We start from the raw sequence: 19,032 nt of genomic DNA on the forward strand, positions 1-19,032 counted from the left end.
TGCTTAGCAGAACTGCCCTTCTATTGTAGTTCATTGCAAAATCAAATTCAACTCAGGAGTGGTTGAATTTTTAATAGATTCCAAGTTGCAAGAATTTTCCTTTGTGTAGACTAATAATTAAATACTAGTTATAATCTGCAACAAAAGCTAGTTCAAAAATCCTTTAATTGTGGATATTTTTGTGGCTGAATTCACAAAAAAGGAATTGTTTTAAATGTTTCTGTCTTCTGTAAGGCCTCTTTGCAAGAAAGAGGGTGACAGTCAGCATTTGTTGAATACCTGTGTTCCATGTCCTTTGAGTATAGCATCTCACTTAATCCCTACAACAGTGCTATAGACTACATAGCACATCCTTGTTTCACAGATCAAGAAACTGAGACCTAGAAAAAAGTTTAGGGGCGCCTCAGTGGCTCAGTCGTTAAGTGTCTGCCTTCGGCTCAGGTCATGATCCCAGAGTCATGGGATTGAGCCCCACATCAGGCTCCCTGCTCCACGGGAAGCCTGCTTCTCCCTCTCCCACTCCCCCTGCGTGTGTTCCCTCTCTCGCTGTCTCTCTGTCAAATAAATAAATAAAATCTTTTAAAAAAAAGAAAAAGAAAAAAGTTTATTTTCCCAACTAATAACTGAACTGAGAGTCAGTTATCCTAAACCACATGGATTTCACACACTGATTGTGTTTTTTGTTTACTGGAGAACCATGAACTGCTGCAGTGGACAAAGCTAAGAAGCACATTTAAACCCAAACCGAAATTTTGGTAATTCCAAGTTTAGAGAACCAGAGATTTTTACATAAAAGACCAGTGATAACGTTTGATGAAACTAGTTGATGGCAAATAATGATTTATCAGTTGGGTAGGTGGAATATATCCCCAAGTCTCCCAGAGTCAGTGAGTGACTCAGGGGCCACTGCCCCTGTTGAAGAGCCTTTCTCTCCTAACCTCCCCCTTTCCTTCTTAGTAAATGAAGCTGTTCAGTTTCCCTGCACAATATGAGCTACAAATATCTACTTATTAGTATATGGTTATTTAGCCTTAGTTAGTGTTTCATCTGTAGCCCAAGAGGAAGACTTCACTAATGAGGCTTTAAAAATCAGAGTCCAGGAATGCCTGGTTGGCTCAGTTGGTTAAGCGAGTCTGCCTTTGGCTCAGGTCATGATCTCAGGGTCCTGGGATTGAGCCCGCATCAGGCTCCCTGCTCAGCTGAGAGCCTGCTTCTCCCTCTCCCAGTGCTGCTCCCCGTGCTTGTGCTTTCTCTGTCTGTCTCTCAAATAAATAAAATCTTTAAAAAAGAAAGATTAATGTTTTATAAATAAAAAATCAGAGTCCAACTTTTAACTAAATGTTAAAATAATTTTCCTGATTTAATAATGGTAGCAAAAATCTTGAACATATATTACATGAAAAGTCACTATCAAAATATGTGTATAATTGTAAATATGTGAATATATGAAATATGCATGTGTCCTTACATGAAGATGCAAAGGAAAAGATTTGCAAGGATGACCACTTGATCACCTATGAGGAACTTAGAAATGATTTTATCTAAAACTTTAATAACAAGCAGCTATTCAGGAATTACTTTTATAATCTCTATTTTAAAAATTAAAAAAGGAATAAAGAAAATTAGTGTCAGAAAGATCATAATAGTAATATGTTATTAAGAAATATTTTACTTAGGGGTGCCGGGGTGGCAAATCAGTTGAGTGTCCGACTCTTGGTTTCAGCTCAGGTAGTGATCTCAGGGTCGTGAGAACACTCAGCATGTCGGGTTCCGGGCGCAGTGTGGTGTCTGAGAGTCTCCCTCTGCCTCTCCCGCTCGTGTGCTCTCTCTCTAAAGTAAATAAATCTTTTTTTAAAAAGATAAGTATTTTACTTAAATTAATGTTCCTTATGACTAAATCTTGCCTTTGAAGTGCCAAATTTTTCAAGTTTTATTAATACTTCAAACGGAAAGTACTTAGAAATTGGGCGCCTGGGTGGCTCAGTCGTTAAGCGTCTGCCTTTGGCTCTGGTCACGATCCCAGGGTCCTGGGATCGAGCCCCGCATCGGGCTCCCAGCTCAGCGGGGAGCCTGCTTCTCTTCCTGCTTGCGTGCACTCTCTCTCTCTCTGTCAAATAAATAAATAAAATCTTAAAAAAAAAAAAAGAATTTCACATATTGTCCAATCTTGTTAAAACAAGTATATTAAATATAATTTACCGATGGGTTAGCCTGGTGATGGATATTAAAGAAGGCACGTTCTGCATGGAGCACTGGGTGTTATAAGCAAACAATGAATCATGGAACACTACATCAAAAACTAATGGTGTAATGTATGGTGATTAACATAACATTAAAAAAAAAGAACAAAAAAATATATATATATATAATTTACCTTTTCCTTGATGACCTCTTATCATTCTATCATCTGGATAACTGAGTTTAAATACAGTCATTTATTCAAAGGCTTGTTCCTAGTACTAGTATTTTGCATATGCTGCTCTCTGCTTTGAAATACACTTTCGGGTTTCTTACTTTGTGATTCCTGCTTAGTCTTTATTTTTATTTTTTTAAGTACGCTCCACACCCAGCATGGAGCCCAATGTGTGACTTGAACTCATGACCCTGAGGTCGAGACCTGAGCTGAGATTAAGTGTCGGATGCTTCTGGCTCCCTGCTCGGCAGGGAGTCTGCTTCTCCCTCTGACCCTCCCCCCTCTCATGTGCTTGCTCTCTCTCATTCTCTCTCTCTCAAATAAATAAATAAAATCTTTAAAAAAAAAAAAAAAAGTGTCGGATGCTTAACCGACTGAGCCGCCCAGGTGCCCCAAATTCCTACTTAGTCTTTAATACACACTTAGACGTCTCGAGCTCTAATGACAGACCCCTGCTTACCAAGTTACAGTTAGTTGCTTCCACTATTCTTTTAAAACTCCATTACTTATTGGGTCACATAAATATTTGTTTGCTTGCCTGTCTTCCTTAGGCCTCAGACTCCTTATGGGCAGGGTCTCTATTACACATTAAGTGTCACAGATAGCACCTAGAAATATATTCAGTTGTAAGTAACCCAATGAAGAGAACTTTAAACAAATGAGATATTCTTCTCACATGAAAGAAACCAGACGTTGTAGGTATTTGCTCAGCACCTCAGTGATACCATCTAGGACCCAGATTCCTTGTCTTTGCTCTCTGCCATCCTAAGTGTATTGGCTTTCATATTCAGGCTTGTTTATAGGATGGATAACACTTTTAGATAATGTTAACATTTTGATAACATTTTTTAGATAAAGGTCCTCCCTTGAAGGCAGAAAGTATGTCCAACTGCATCTTCCCTTTTGATCAGGAAGAGGGAAGCGCACCCCTAGGTCTTACTGGCTGTGTATAGCATCTGGCACATAGTAAGTGTGCGAAGAATATTTGAAGAATGCCTAACTGGCCCCATGGAGGATATACAAGGCTCTTTGCTGACACTGAGAATTCCCAGACTGCTGTGATTTTTAATGTACTTCTCTTTTTCCTGGTCTTTATTTTTTCCCTCATCTTGACATTATTATTCTTTGTGTCCTTGCTTGTATCCTGCTGCTTTATTATTACACCTGATTAAGAGCTTAAGGAGTAAAGCCCATGCGGTTTTGAGTGTTGCTCTCTACTTGATTTCATTCTTTCTATACCTATGTAATTTTCAGCATAATCAAGCTATTGAACTTTTTTTTTTTAAGATTTATGTATTTAGAGAGAGACCGAGCATGCGCAGGGCCAGAGAGGGAGTGAGAGAATCTTGAGCAGACTGCCTGCTGAGCGTGGAACCCGATGCCCAACACGGGGTTTGATCCCATGACCCTAAGATCATGACCCCAGCCAAAATCAAGAGTCAGACACTTAACTGACTGAGCCACCCAGGTGCCCCAAGCTATAGAACATTTTTGTCAGCCCAGAAAATATGTTTGATCTTTGAAACAGAAATTTTAATTAAGTTTATACTGTTCAACAAGTGGGTTAAATAGGAACTTCTTTAGGGTTCTTTAGGATGTGACTTACATTATTCCACAATAACATTTTTATTAGCTTTTGGGTGATTAATTATCACATAGTTAAAATCCCCCGGGGGGAGGGGAATCCCCAGACTGCACTATAAAAGGCCCCCCAGATTGTGTTCATGATAAGAAAAGACACTTTGGTCAAATCTTTTTTTTTTTTTTTTAAGATTTTATTTATTTGACAGAGAGACACAGCGAGAGAGGGAACACAAGTAAGGGGAATGGGAGAGGGAGAAGCAGGCTTCTCGCGGAGCAGGGAGCCCGATGTGGGGCTCGATCCCAGGACCCTGGGATCATGACCTGAGCCAAAGGCAGACGCTTAATGACTAAGCCACCCAGGCGCCCCTGGTCAAATCTTTTTTTAATTTAGTGTGATATTATCTGGACTAAAACAGAAAATGAGCCATCTTGGATGGTGAAGATGCTGAGATTCATTCTTTCAAGGACTGAAATTTACTTTAATAATTGCATCAAAATCTTCCTAAAATATATATTTTCATGCCTCTTAATCAGATTACTGTTTGTTTAATATAGTTTAGCTCTTGTTAATTCAGTGCCATTGCACTGGATTATTCATACTCATCAGTTTTTATATTTTACGTTGATATCCCCATTGTCTGTCAGATTGTTTTAATTCTATTTGAATGACTTGGGTTTCTTTTAAACTTCTGGTTTTGCTTTTTATATTTTTTCTCCCATTGATAGAGACTTCTTATCCCTGTCAGTATGCTGGCCATGGGCATCCCTCACATATCGTTTTTGGTTTTGGTTTTTGTCTTTTTTCCTTGCACCTCCTTTTTAATGTAGTAACACCTATTTGATATAAACTTAAAAAGTCATCTACTGAGTGGCTTGCACAAGATGTCCTATTAGGGTGAGAGAAAAAATACTAAGAATTCCACAACTTTTTATCTCATTCTTTTTAATTTCTAATTTGTGTATGTTGGTTTTTTTTTTAAAGATTTTTATTTATTTGTCAGAGAGAGAGAGAGAGCACAAGCAGGGGGAGCAGCAGAGGGAGAGGGAGAAGCAGGCTCCTCACTGAGCAAGGAGCCTGATGTGGGACTTGATCCCAGGACCCTGGGATCATGACCTGAGCCGAAGGCAGATGATTAACGACTGAGCCACCCAGGCGTCTCTGTGTATGTTTTATAATGTATATAATATAACATCAGTACAGTAATACACTTTTACAACATACAGATAAATAGTCGGTTTCATGTGCAAAATTTTTTTTTTTACTGCTAGAGAGTATATGGTCAAAGAAGACGCCTAGGCTAGAAAACTGAAGTAATTTCTTTCCTAATTTCAGTTTCTTTTTCAGGAGCTCCTTTTTTCTTTCTTTGTATGGTAGCCTAATTTTTTCATGCATGCAGTATTCTTCTGTCTCAGAGAATGTTATTTATAGTTCTTTGTTGTTTTCTGCTGCTGTTACCTATGATCCCTTTATCTTTTAGATTTGTTGGGTTTTTTTGTTTGTTTGTTTTTTAAAGATTTTATTTATTTATTTATTTGAGAGAGAGAGAATGAGAGACAGAGAGCATGAGAGGGAGGAGGGTCAGAGGGAGAAGCAGACTCCCCGCTGAGCAGGGAGCCCGATGCGGGACTCGATCCCGGGACTCCAGGATCATGACCTGAGCCGAAGGCAGTCGCTTAACCAACTGAGCCACCCAGGCGCCCAGATTTGTTGTTTTTGTTTGGTCTCTCATAAGCTTATCTTAAAGGACTGATTATCCATGTTTGCCATTCATATTTGAATGAGCCCTAAAAAGCTAATTAGAACACCTGTGTAGGGCTTGTTCCTAGTGGATCCCTATAAGGGTTCTGCTGAGAGATTGCAGCCTGGTTGTTAGGATATTGGAGGTAAAAGAAAAGGAGGTGGGGTGGGGTTAAGAAGGAAACTTACTTTTAATTTCCATGATTTTATTCTAGCACCTCACCCCTCCTCTCTGCTTTGCCTTATGTCTAGACCTCTCCAGAGACTAAGCCTCATGTGTCCTGTCATGACTGAGGAGAGAGTTGTTGATGCTGCTCCTCTTTTCAGCTCCCCAGCCTTTTCTGAGGTGCTTCAGATTCCTGAGCCTTTACAGGACTCTGTAGGGCAGGTTGCTTGACTTTTCAACCATGACTCTAAACTGCCATCACATAGCAAAGCAGAGGAGGGGCAAACCTAAGGCATTTACCATTCCTCTGTTCCTTCTTACATTGTGCTCTTCTAGTTTCATCGCAGGTAGAGTTTGGTGTCTGTTTTTATTCTCTTTGTTTGAAGTAACTGTTAGGTTTAAAAAGCAGATTACAAAATAATCTGGACAACTCAGTTAACCAAGAACATACTTTTTTTTCTTTTAAAGATTTTATTTATTTATTTGACAGAGAGTTAGCGAGAACAGGAACACAAGGGGGGGGGGTGCGTGGGAGAGGGAGAAGCAGACTCCCCGCCAAGCAGGGAGCCCAATGTGAGGCTCGATCCCAGGACCCTGGGATCATGACATGAGCCGAAGGCAGACGCTTAATGGCTGAGCCACCCAGGCACCCCGAATATATTTAGTTTGGCCTCTTTTTTTGTTGTTTTTTTAACAGACTGTGTCTATATATGTATGTGTATGTGTGGTGTGTGTGTATATATATATAGAATGTACATATATATAAATAGAATGTACATTAAAAAGAATCTGGAAGTTTATATACCAAGATATTAATAGTAGTTATGTGGATGGTGAGTTGTTTGGCTTTTTTGTTTGTTTCATTTTTTGTAATGAGTATCTGTGGTTTTTATAATGATCCTTATTGTATAATAAGAAAAAAACATATTACAGAGTTCCTTGTGATTTTAATGATACTGAAACTTGTTTCTGCTCTTATTTTTCAGATTAACAAAATATATTGTGTTACTATGTTTCACTAAATTTTTGAAGGCTGTGGGACTTTTTGAATCATATGATCTCCTAAAAGCAGTTCACATTGTTCAGTTCATTTTTATATTAAAACTTGGGTGAGTGTCTGTGGTTCTTTTTTCCTTAATGTTTTATTTATTTGAAACTTCTGTTTTAACTGATTATCTTTAGGAAATTTTAGATAAAATATTTTGTGCTATTTATTCCTCCTTATACTATAATAGCGTGCCAAAACTAGACTTGTACTATAGTTTGTGTTAAAGAGGTTTTTGCACATTTCTTTTAATGTTCAGCTTAATAGAGGATTGCTGAATTTTCACGTCCGTTTCATCATTAAGTCTGTGCATCTCCTATCAGTTAGCCTCTGAAGAACTCCACTGTATACATCCCTGAAAGAGTAAGAGTGAAAAGGGCAGATAATTTCTTAGTATTTTCATAAAAATAGTTTTGACCCCACAGTCTCCCTAAAAGAGTCTCCAGGCCCTAGGAATTCCCAAACCATACCACTGGTGTAGTTCAGCCTTCCATCAGGCATAGAATGTAACCTGAGACTTGTCTTGGCACAGATGTTCCTTATTTTCTAAGTTAAACTGTGCTGGGCTTTGTTCATGATGTGCTCCCTTCACAGTACAGGGTCCTCATATAAAATAAATTTTATATTATTCTGCACATAGTAAGAAATTCTCTCTGAATAAAGTTTCTTTGGACTTGAGATTGATAGTGACCACTCTCTGTTAAAGACTCCAGGGAGTTAATTTTAGTAATTATGGAAAGTGATTCTTGACTAGGAAATTTTAAGTAATCAGTTGTATGCATTTTTATATAACCATTTTGGGAATGTGAAAGGTAAGGACATTCTTAATTTCTGTTATTTCAAGATTTGTTACTAAGTTCTGGAGAAGATAGGATTTTTTTTTTTTTTTTTTTTTTTGTATTTCAAAGTATGAAAAAATATTGAGACCCCTTTCTTTTGTGGCTTGTGAACTGGTTCTGAAGGCGTTACAAAATAAGAGTTCCCCGTATGTTCCAGTGGAAGCCTTAGAATAAATATTGTTCTCCAGTATAATTTGTTTAGATGGTAACATACCTTTCAAGTTGTAGTATGTTCATTTAAAGTATCTTTACTTAACATCACACTTTGTATATAAGATAGATTAATATTAATGTTTCCTTATTCACAGGACTGCATTTTTTATGGTTTTGTTTCAAAAGCCATTTTCTTCTGGGAAAAGTATTACCAAACACCAGGTGAGTTTTTTCCACAGTCCTTTTTTCCTAGCAGCTTTCCTAGTCATTAGGCCAGGAGAAGTGTTGATCAGAGTTACTTAAATGATTTAAGTACACAGCAGAACATTTCCATAGTTAAGTTGCTCTTGACTTGCTTTTCAGTATCAAGGCTTCAAGAATAAACTATAAAGTATTAAGATAACAATGTTTAAAAATGGAGAAGAGAGTAGAAAAATTTTAAGGTATAAAGTAAATTTTTTTTTAATGCAGGACTCTATTCTAAAGATTTCTAAATGTGACATGGAGACATGCCCAAAAGCCTAGGACAAATGTCATTAGGAGGCAGATAAAGCATAGGGGTTACTGAGGACTCTGGAGTCAGACAAATTCAGATTCTGTTTGTCCTCCTTATGAAGTCTTACTTTGAGCAAGTTACTAATTTTTCTCTACCTCAATTTTCTCACCTGTAAAATGGAGTTAATAATACCTTTGTAATGGAGCTGTGAGGAATGAATGAATTAATACATATAAAGTTCTTGAAATAGTGCCCAGCATATTGTCAGCAAACAATACGTATTAGCTGTCACCCTCATCATCATCATCATCATTTTCTTTAGGCACCTGAGGTTCAGGATGCATATAGAAATGTCCTGCATTCTGTATTGTCATCTCACATTATTACCTCTTTGGACAGTCGTTAGATCCTACTATATGTTTGCTTTGTGCAACAACTTAGAAAACTGTGCCATGACTTTTTATTAGAATGACAAATTTATGTACCTCTGTTTTAGAGACCATGCATGTTTTAAAAATAGGATTAATATTTTAATCCCCATCATAGCTTTTTTTCTCTCTTTTCAAGTAATTGAAGCTCTGAATATCTAATGGAAAAGAATTTAAAGACTAAAACATCACGTGTTCTAGCAAACTAGTGAGAAACTATTGAAAAAAACCCACAAATTTGTATTTTATAGAAAAAGATTTCAAGATCTAACAACAGACAAGAATATAGAAAATGGAAAACAATACTGTCTTACAAATCTAGATTTAGTCAAGGGATCTGCACATTTTCTATTTAAGTTCAAAATATGTGATTATTTTTTAAAATGTAATTACTTAGCCTTTAAAATATCTAAGTGCTACCATTATTTTCTTTCCCTGTATATTTTATTTAAGATTTTAAGATACTAGCAAAACATACGACTAAAATTTTTAATTTTTTGTTTCCATTCATAGTGGATCAAAATATTTAAACATGCAGTTGCTGGGTGTATCATTTCACTCTTGTGGTTTTTTGGCCTCACTCTTTGTGGACCACTAAGGTAAATAAAAATGCATATTTTGAATGTTTACTTATATTTCTTAATTTTGAATATTAGTTTTATTCCATTATATTTTATGTCAAGTATTTATGTTAAGTTATATACAAATGCTTCTCTCACTCCTATAGCATTGGATATAACTCAGTATTTGTTTATATGGGGCGGGCTGACAAAACCTCTTTAATTTGTGGACTATCTTTTGGTGAACACTGTAAATGTATTGTTCATGATCTGTTGTGATATTTTACTAGTTAAGAGTCCAAACAGTTTCAGAAAATTTTTAACATAGGTGGTTTTTTATCATCCATTGGTGATCCCTTTTAGCAACTGATTTTAGAAACTAAAAGGTCTGAAATGGTAAATAAAAACCAGTAGGAAAGCAAAATTTGGGGGGCACCTGGGTGGCTCAGTCAATTAAGTGTCTGCCTTCAGCTCAGGTCATGATCCCAGGGTCCTGGGATTGAGCCCCAAGTTGGGCTCTCTACTTACTGGGGAGCCTGCTTCTCCAACTCCCTCTGCCTGCCGCTCTGCCTGCTTATGCGCATGCTCTCTCTCTCTCTCTCAAATAAATAAATAAAATCTTGAGACACCTGGGTGGGTCAGTTGGTTAAGTATCTTCCTTCGGCTCAGGCCATGATCTCAGGGTCCTGGGATCAAGTCCCACATCGGGCTCCTGGCGCAGCGGAGAGTTTGCTTCTCCCTCTACCCTTTCCCCCTGCTCATGATCTCACACTCTCTTTATCTCTCTCTCTCACTCAAATAAATAAATAAAATCTTTTTTAAAAGAATTTCTTTCCTGTGAGATTGTATTTTGTTCTGTATGTTATTAAATCACTGTCCCAATGTGTTAGGGAAGAAAGGCGGAAAATTGTTAAATTCTTACTTGACTCCTTATTTAGTCTTATATTTCCCATCTTACAACCCGGCACTACCACCAGCTCCTCTGCCAACACTGCCCCTCTCATTCTTTTATTAAAACTATCAGGATGGGGCGCCTGGGTGGCTCAGTCGTTAAGCGTCTGCCTTTGGCTCAGGTCGTGATCCCAGGGTCCTGGGATCGAGCCCCACATCGGGCTCTCTGTTCAGCAGGGAGCCTGCTTCTCCCTCTCCCTCTGCCTGCTGCTCCCCCTGCTTGTGCTCTCTCTATCTCTCTGTCAAATAAATAAAATCTTTAAAAAAAAAACAATTAGGAGCCCCGGGGTGGCTCAGTTGGTTAAGTCTTCAACTCTTGATTTCAGCTCAGGCCATGATCTCAGGCTCCTGAGATCAAGCACTGCATTGGGCTCCATGCTCAGCATGGAGTCTGCTTGTACCTCTCCTTCTGCTCCTTCCCCCTCTTGTGCACTTTCTCTCTTAAATAAATTAATTAAATTAAATTTAAGAAACAAACAAAAACAGGGGCGCCTGGGTGGCTTAGTCGGTTAAGCAGCTGCCTTCGGCTCAGGTCATGATCTCAGGGTCCTGGGATCAAGCCCCGCATCCGGCTCCCTGCCCAGTGGAGAGCCTGCTTCTCCCTCTCCCTCTGCCAGCCACTCTGCCTACTTGTGCTCTCTCTCTCTGTGTCAAATAAATGAAATCTTTAAAAAAAAAAAAAAAAGCCATCATGCAGGGGTGCCTAGGTGGCTCGGTCAGTTAAGTATCTAACTCTTGATTTCGGCTCAAGTCTTGATGTCAGGGTCATGAGATCGAGCCCTCATCAGGCTCTGTGCTGGGTGTGGAGCCTGCTTGGGATTGTCTCTCTGTCCTTCTCCCTCTACCCCCCATCCCCATTTGCACAAGTGTGTGCTTGCTTTCTCTCAAAAAAGAAAAAAGGAATTGCGTGATTTTCTTTTTGAGGGAGGGGCAGAGGGAGAGAGAGAATCTTAAGTAGGCTCTCCACCCAGGTTGGAACTCCATGCTGGGCTCCATCTCACAACCCGGAGACCATGACCTGAGCCAAAATCAAGAGTCGGACACCTAACCAACTGAGCCACCCAGACGCCCCATGCAATTTCTTGATTAGAAAGACTCCTTCGGTGTTCCATAGCCTGTCTTATTTTAGGTTGGTATTACTTTGCTGATATATTTATTTTCTTAAATTGTATCTCGCAGTTATTAATAGAATTAAAGTTAGCACTGCTGTGTTCTGTTACAGATTTTTGAGTAAAGAGGAAAAATGAAAATTTTTTAAAAGAGCAGCTAAAAATCTTAATATTTAGATCCTATAAGCCCTGTTTTGGCTGGTATTAATGTTTTTCAGGTTTTTTTTTGGTTTTTAAGATTTTATTTATTTGTTACAGAGAGAGAGAGAGAGAAAGCACAAGCAGGGGAGGCGGCAGGCAGAGGGAGAAGCAGGGTGGGGAGCCCAATGCGGGACTTGATCCCAGGACCTTGGGATCATGACCTGAGCCAAATGCCGATACTTAGCCGACTGAGCCACCCAGGCGTCCCAGTTTTTTTTTTTTTTAATATTTCATACATATAAAAGAGTAAATATGAATGTTTAAATAATAATAAAGTGGGGGCACTTGGGTGGCTCAGCCAGTTAAGCGTCTGACTCTGTTTCGGCATAGGTCATGATCTCATGGGTCGTGGGATTGAGCCCCACATTGGGCTCCCTCTGCCCCTCCCTCTTCCTCTCTAAAAAAAAAAAAAAAAAAAAGGCGGGTTGTCTGCTTGAGTTTCCCTCTGTCCCTCCCCCCCACTCTCTTTTCTGTCTCTCTCTCAGTTAAATAAATAAATCTTCAAAAAAATAGTAATAATAAAGTGAACCTTCATGTATCTAACACCCAACCCCCAAAAATAAAACCTTACCAATACCTTTGAAGCCCTGTGTGCCACTCCTGACTGTGTCCCCATCTCGCCCTACCCTTGGGTATAATCAGCATCTTAAGGTTTGTTTTTCATTTTCTTGGTTTTCTTTATAGTGTTTTCACATAGTATCTATGTCTTTTATGTTTGTTTTTTTTAATGTTTAACTTTGCAAGTTTTTTACTTTGTATGAATAGAATTACATTGCATGCATGTTCTACAGCATACTTTTTCCATTTAATGTTATGTTTGAGACTTGCCCATATTGATGCATATAAGATATATATAGTTCATTCATTTTGATGGCAGTTTTTTGAAATAGGATTCATATACCATAACATTGATTCTTTTTATGTTAGTCCATTTGGGCTGCTATAACAAATACTGTATCGACTGGGTGGCACTTTTTTTTTTTCTTTTTTAAGATTTATTTATTTTAGAGAGAGAGCTTGCATGAGCAGGGGGAGGAACGGAGAGAGAAAGAGAGAAGCAGAGTCCCCACTGAGTGTGGAGCCTGACATGGGGCTCAATCCCAGGACCCTGAGATCATGACCCGAGCCAAAGTCAAGAATTGGAAGCTTAGGGGCGCCTGGGTGGCTCAGATGGTTAAGCGTTTGCCTTCGGCTCAGGTCACGATCCCAGAGTCCTGGGATCGAGCCCCGCATCAGGCTCGCTACTCAGCGGGGAGCCTGCTTCTCCCTTTCCTTCTCCTGCTCCCCCTGCTTGTGCTGTCTCGCTCTCTCTGTCAAATAAATAAATAAAATCTTAAAAAAAAAAAAAAAAGAAGAATTGGAAGCTTAACCAGCTGAGCCACCCAGGTGCCCCATAGACTGGGTGGCTTTTAAGCAACACAAATTTATTTCTTAGTTCTGGAGACTGGAAAGTCTAATATCAAGGTGAGGCAGACTGTCTGGTGAGGGACTGCTTCCTGGTTCATAGACAGCTATCTTTTCTCAATAACCTCACAGAGCAGAATGTGCAAAGAGAATACTCTTGTAGTCTTTTTTTATGAGGACTCTAATCTCACTCATGAAGGAGGGTTCCACCCTCATGACCTATGTACCCCAAAGGCCCCAATTTCCAAACACCATCACACTGGGGATTGGATTTAACATATGAATTTAGAGGGGACTCAAACATGCAGTCTGTACCAGATTTAAAGTGTACAATTCAGGGGCACCTAGGTGGCTCAGTTGGTTAAGTGTCTGCCTTCGGCTCAGGACATGATCCCAGGGTCATGGGATCAAGTCCTGCATAGGGCTCCTTGCTCAACGGGAAGCCTGCTTCTCCCTCTCCCTCTGCCTGCTGCTTCCCCTGCTTGTGCTCGCTCTCTGTGTCTCTCTCTCAAATAAATAAAATCTTTAAAAATAAATAAAACCATTCTCTTAAAAAATAAAAAGTGTACAATTCAGCATTTCTTAATATATTCATAGAATATCATTCATTTCTATTGTTGTACAATAGTCTATTGAATGGATATATTCTATATTATTTATTCCCTTACCAGTGACATTTAGGTTGGGGATACTGCAAACATAGCTGATAGGAGCAACCTTCTAAGTGTTTCCTCATACACATACACAAGAAATTGATTGATATAATCCTGCAAGTTGTACCATTTCAGGTTCTTTTTTTTCTTTTAATTAAATAAGCTCCACGCCCGACATGGGGCTTGAACTCACCATCGAGATCAGGAGTGGGGTGCTCTACCAACTGAGCCAGCCAAGTGCCCCTAGTCTCAGCCTTTCTGGGGTAGATAAGGCCAGAAGATAGATTATTCCAAAGCAGTTGTCCCTATTTATTTTTCTCAGTGTTTTATGAAATCAAGGGGAAATATTTATTTTCTCTTACTGTAGTTGAATTTATGCTTCTTGGTGAAGATCAGATATATTTTATGAATGATAATATTGTATTTTTATAGGACTTTGCTGCTATTTGAACACAGTGATATTGTTGTCATCTCACTACTCAGTGTTTTATTCACTAGTTCTGGAGGAGGACCAGCAAAGGTACAATTTTCTGTTATTAGACACTTGAAAATTGGAAGTTATACATGTAAAATATTATCCAAACCAATTAAATAAAAATCTTTACCATTTAAAAGAATGTAGGGGCTTTTTCTGTTAATTTTAACTTTTTCTTACAAACTTTTTTTTTTTAACTTTTTATTCTGAAATCATCAGATATTCGTAGGAGGTTGCAAAAATAGCACCAAGAGTGCCCTTCACTCAATTTCAATGGTAATTTCTTACCCAACTCAAGTAAATTATCAAAACCAAGAGATTGGGGCACGTGGGTGGCTCAGTCGTTAAGCGTCTGCCTTCGGCTCAGGTCATGATCCCAGGGTCCTGGGATCAAGCCTCGCATCAGGCTCCCTGCTCAGTGGGAAGCCTGCTTCTCCCTCTCCCACTCCCCCTGCGTGTGTTCCCTCTCTTACTGTGTTTGTCTGTCAAATAAATAAATAAAATCTTAAAAAACAAAACTAAGAAATTGACATTGGTATAATCCATAGACCTTATCAAGACACAGAACAGATTGATCACCACAAAGATCTCCATGGTGCTGTACTCAGGCCTCTTGCCCACCTCATTCTTTTTTTTTTTTTTTTTAAGATTTTATTTATTTATTTGACAGAAACACAGCGAGAGAAGGAACACAAGCAGGGGGAGTGGAAGAGGGAGAAGCAGGCCTCCCGCAGAGCAGGGAGCCCGATGCGGGGCTCGATCCCAGGACCCTGGGATCATGACCTGAGCCGAAGGCAGACGCTTAACGACTGAGCCACCCAGGCACCCCCGCCCACCTCATTCTTTACCCTTATTCATCAATTTTGGAAAACACCTAAGAACTTGTTATAAAGTCTGATGAATATCCAACATTTTGCCAACTAGGCCTTATTTATCTTAAGTAACTTAAGTATTATCCTTTTTTGGTAAATGAGTCAAGAATCTGCAATTCCAAATTTTTATACCTACAGTATTTCCTTTTTACCAAATTGCTTGCTGTGTATGATGCATTGTCCCAGTTATAGGGGAAAGGAGAAATAAAGACAAGTAAGATGTAGTAGTCCCTGTTCTAAAAGGAGCTGTTGCTCCCAAGTAATGGAGGCAGATGAATAAAATTAAGTGAACAAAATAACATGCCAGGTAGAGCAGAGAGACTACCCAACCCATAGATTTCAAATGGGATAATTAATATTAAAGCATATGCCACTGTTTCTTTCATCGCACTCATAGAGTACTCCAAAATAAATGTCAACTAGATTGAAGCATTTTGTGGATAAAAATAAATATATAGGGGCGCCTTGGTGGCTCAGTCATTAAGCGACTGCCTTCGGCTCAGGTCATGATCCCGGGGTCCTGGGATCGAGCCTCACGTCGGACTCCCCGCTCAGCGGGAAGCCTGCTTCTCCCTCTCCCACTCCCCCTGTTTGTGTTCCCTCTCTCACTGTGTCTCAGTCAAATAAATAAATAAAATCTTTAAAAAATAAAAAAATAAATATATATATAATATAAAATAGTCTCAATATAGTATAACAGTATGTAAAATGTATGTAAATATGCAACGTGCAATACAAATATATGTATAAAGTAATATATATAAATGTGATATACTATAATATGTAAAATAATATAAATAGAGCTATAAATGTGTGATAATATAAAAAACATCAATATATATAATATAAAATATAGATGGATAATTAACTACAAGCAAAGAACTCTGAGCATAAAAGCAATGGGAAAAAATCACAATGGGAAAACTCAGTACATTTGTACTTCATAATGATTATAAGTTTCTGTGTAACAGAAATCGTTGTGCAGACAACAACCAACAACAGAAAATTACCACAAATAAAAGTTTTACATTTCTTTCAAAATATAAATTAGTAAAGTCAGTTAAGAAAAATGCATAAGATTCTCAATAAAAATGAGCCAAGGGCAGCGAAAGACAACTCACAAAAGAAATACAAATGTTTTTAACACATTAAAAAAAAAATTGGGGAGCCCTTAGGTGGCATAGTCGGTTAAGCCTTGACTCTTTTTTTTTTTTTTTTTTTTTTTTAAAGATTTTATTTATCCATTTGAGACAGAGAGAATGAGAGACAGAGAACATGAGAGGGAGGAGGGTCAGAGGGAGAAGCAGACTCCCTGCCGAGCAGGGAGCCCGATGCGGGACTCGATCCCGGGACTCCAGGATCACGACCCGAGCCGAAGGCAGTTGCCTAACCAACTGAGCCACCCAGGCGCCCCTAAGCCTTGACTCTTGGTTTCAACTCAGGTCATTATCTCAGGGTCATGAGATTGAGCCCCCGTGTCGGCTCCTTGTTCAGTGTGGAGTCTGCTTGAGACTCCCTCTGCCCTTCCCCCCTTTCTCTCAAATAAATAAATCTTTTAAGAATATAATTTAAAATAAATAAAAATTTTGCTGCACTAATACTCAGAAGTTAGAATATAAATCGTGCATATCGTGCCCTTAGTGTCTGTAATGAATCTGGGCATCTATTCAGGACACAGCATGTTTTTTTTCTTGGTTATGACTGAAGCACTACAGAAGTTGCCCTCTTTAACAAAAGATTAAATTCTATTCTCCATATCTGGATATTGTTGATACTGTCATATTCTAATATAATGAAAATAATGAAATTTAAAATTGTGTGGTTTATGTGTACTGGCTTTTGTCAAGATATCCGTCTACCACACTAAGAGAATTTATCAAGTGTAGTGGTAATCATGTTAATGAATAGAATAGGAGTCTCACTTTAAATTTTAACTTTTACTTAATGAAAGTATGTGGCAGTATACCTGTAAATTTATAAATACAGAATGTATAATAATGCTATTTAGATGGCTTTTATACCCTAAATTCTGAAGTATTTGCATAAACTAGGCAGTATGTTTTTCCTGATTTTTTTTTGTCAAAATCCTTTCCTGGGATGAGAATATAAACTTATAAAAAATTCATCAGCTTTTAAATGCTCTACAGTTTTACTGGATATGAGAAATGACTTTGGGGGCGCCTGGGTGGCTCAGTCGTTAGGCTCGGTTCGTGATCCTAGAGTCCTGGGATTGAGCCCCCTGTCAGGTTCCCTGCTCAGCGGGAAGCCTGCTTCTCCATCTCCCACTCCTCCCCTGCTTGTGTTCCCTCTCTCGCTGTCTCTCTCTCTGTCAAATAAATAAATAAAATCTTTAAAAAAAAGAAGAGGGGCGCCTGGGTGGCTCAGTCTTAGTTAAGCGTCTTCCATGAGCTCAGGTCATGATCCAGGGGTCCTGGATCGAGCCCCACATAGGGCTCCCTGCTCAGTGGAGAGCCTGCCTCTCTCTCTCTTCCTCTGCTGCTCCCCCTGCTTGTGATAAATAAAATCTAAAAAAAAAAAAAAAATACTGCAAATTTATATTATATAATAGAAGGGCTTTACTGTGAGATGTTATTTTTTCTTTAAATATTTATATGAAAAACATTTTTCTTTAGCATTTGTATAGTCATGGTCTTAAAAGTCAACTCTTGAAATAGCCATCCTTGATAATATTTTCTTCATTTTCAGACAAGAGGGGCTGCTTTTTTCATTATTGCTGTGATCTGCCTATTGCTTTTCGACAATGATGATCTCATGGCTAAAATGGCTGAACACCGTATCCTTTTGCAATAGATTGGAGTAATTTAGTCTTGCAGAAAAATAGAAGACTGGCAGAATGGGACGAGAAGGAGGATTGAATTAAAATCAGTCATGAATGAAACTTCCATGGATTAATGTAGGTATTCAAATAATGAATAAATTTATTCTAAACTAAATATTTTATAGCATCTCCATCAATATCTTCTATAGGGACAGTGAAAGAATATTTCAGAATGTCCTGGTGCTTAAAAAAAAATTTTTTTTTTTATTTGCCAGTCAACAAAATCACTCTTTTGGCTCCCTTGTAATAAATTCAACGATTTAAATGCTCAATTTAGAAGTCAGTTGCAATTATTAAATACAAACTTCTTTGAAATTTAATGAAAAATCTTTGGCATCTTCTTGCCCGAAAGAAAAAAGCTGAAATTCCTTCACCTGGTAATCACTCTCTTGCTCTAAACTGTTATTTCTAGTTGAGCTTCCACTATTCTATAACCCCAGCTTTCCAGTCAAATATGTATACTCCTTTTCCTCTACAAACAGACATACCTTGTTCTTTCCTGTCCATACACCTTTGCCCACTCCATTTAGCTGACCTTAGAACACCAGTTTTGATTCTTCTGGTTACTTATACTGTCCTAAAGCCTGTCAGTTAACTAATTAATAGTTTACTTTGTTATAGTGAAAGAGAGTGGTGTGACTTTGCAGAATTCCAGGTTGCTTGTGATATGCCACCCCTGCCCCTTTCTCCTTGCTACTTGCTTTACCGAGGCTTATGTGGTCAGTGATTTAGAAACAGATTTAGGACTGATTTGACATGTTCTGAAAGAGCAACCTTAATTCCATGACAGTAGTGGTCCAAGAAGGTCCTTGCTCTTGTCCCTTTCTCCTACTTACAATGTGCATGCATATACTTTTGGAGGTTCACTACCAATATTTAACAACTATATCTCAAGCACTATTATAATTGTTTTGGAAACAACAAAAGAAATGCAGGCCATTCCAATTTGTAAATCATGTCCCAAAATTAAATTTTTAATTGTTTTGTTTTTAAGGGCAATAAACTGTTGCAAGTAGTCAGGTTTGGGGCCCCCAAACTAGTCTATAGTCAGCCTAAAATAATGTAGCTAAAATTTTAGGAGGACCTCAGGATTCAAAGAGTTAATA

At 38.4% G+C, this 19,032-nt stretch overlaps 1 protein-coding gene across 1 annotated transcript in view; it reads left to right on the forward strand.

Annotated features, from left to right (window-relative positions):
• The window catches only part of SLC30A5 (solute carrier family 30 member 5), a 36,486-nt gene that overhangs the window by 2,027 nt on the left and 15,427 nt on the right, over positions 1 to 19,032 (forward strand). The window contains exons 2-6 of the mRNA XM_045895936.1: positions 6,888 to 7,010; positions 8,094 to 8,160; positions 9,376 to 9,461; positions 14,173 to 14,260; positions 17,794 to 17,881. Coding sequence (XP_045751892.1) covers positions 6,888 to 7,010; positions 8,094 to 8,160; positions 9,376 to 9,461; positions 14,173 to 14,260; positions 17,794 to 17,881 — 452 coding nt within the window. The remainder of the gene's footprint in view (positions 1 to 6,887; positions 7,011 to 8,093; positions 8,161 to 9,375; positions 9,462 to 14,172; positions 14,261 to 17,793; positions 17,882 to 19,032) is intronic.

Source organism: Mirounga angustirostris, unplaced genomic scaffold (genome assembly GCF_029215605.1).
Source record: "Mirounga angustirostris isolate CCGP_5_RB_7025 unplaced genomic scaffold, mMirAng1.0.hap1 SCAF_7, whole genome shotgun sequence".
Taxonomy (NCBI): domain Eukaryota; kingdom Metazoa; phylum Chordata; class Mammalia; order Carnivora; family Phocidae; genus Mirounga; species Mirounga angustirostris.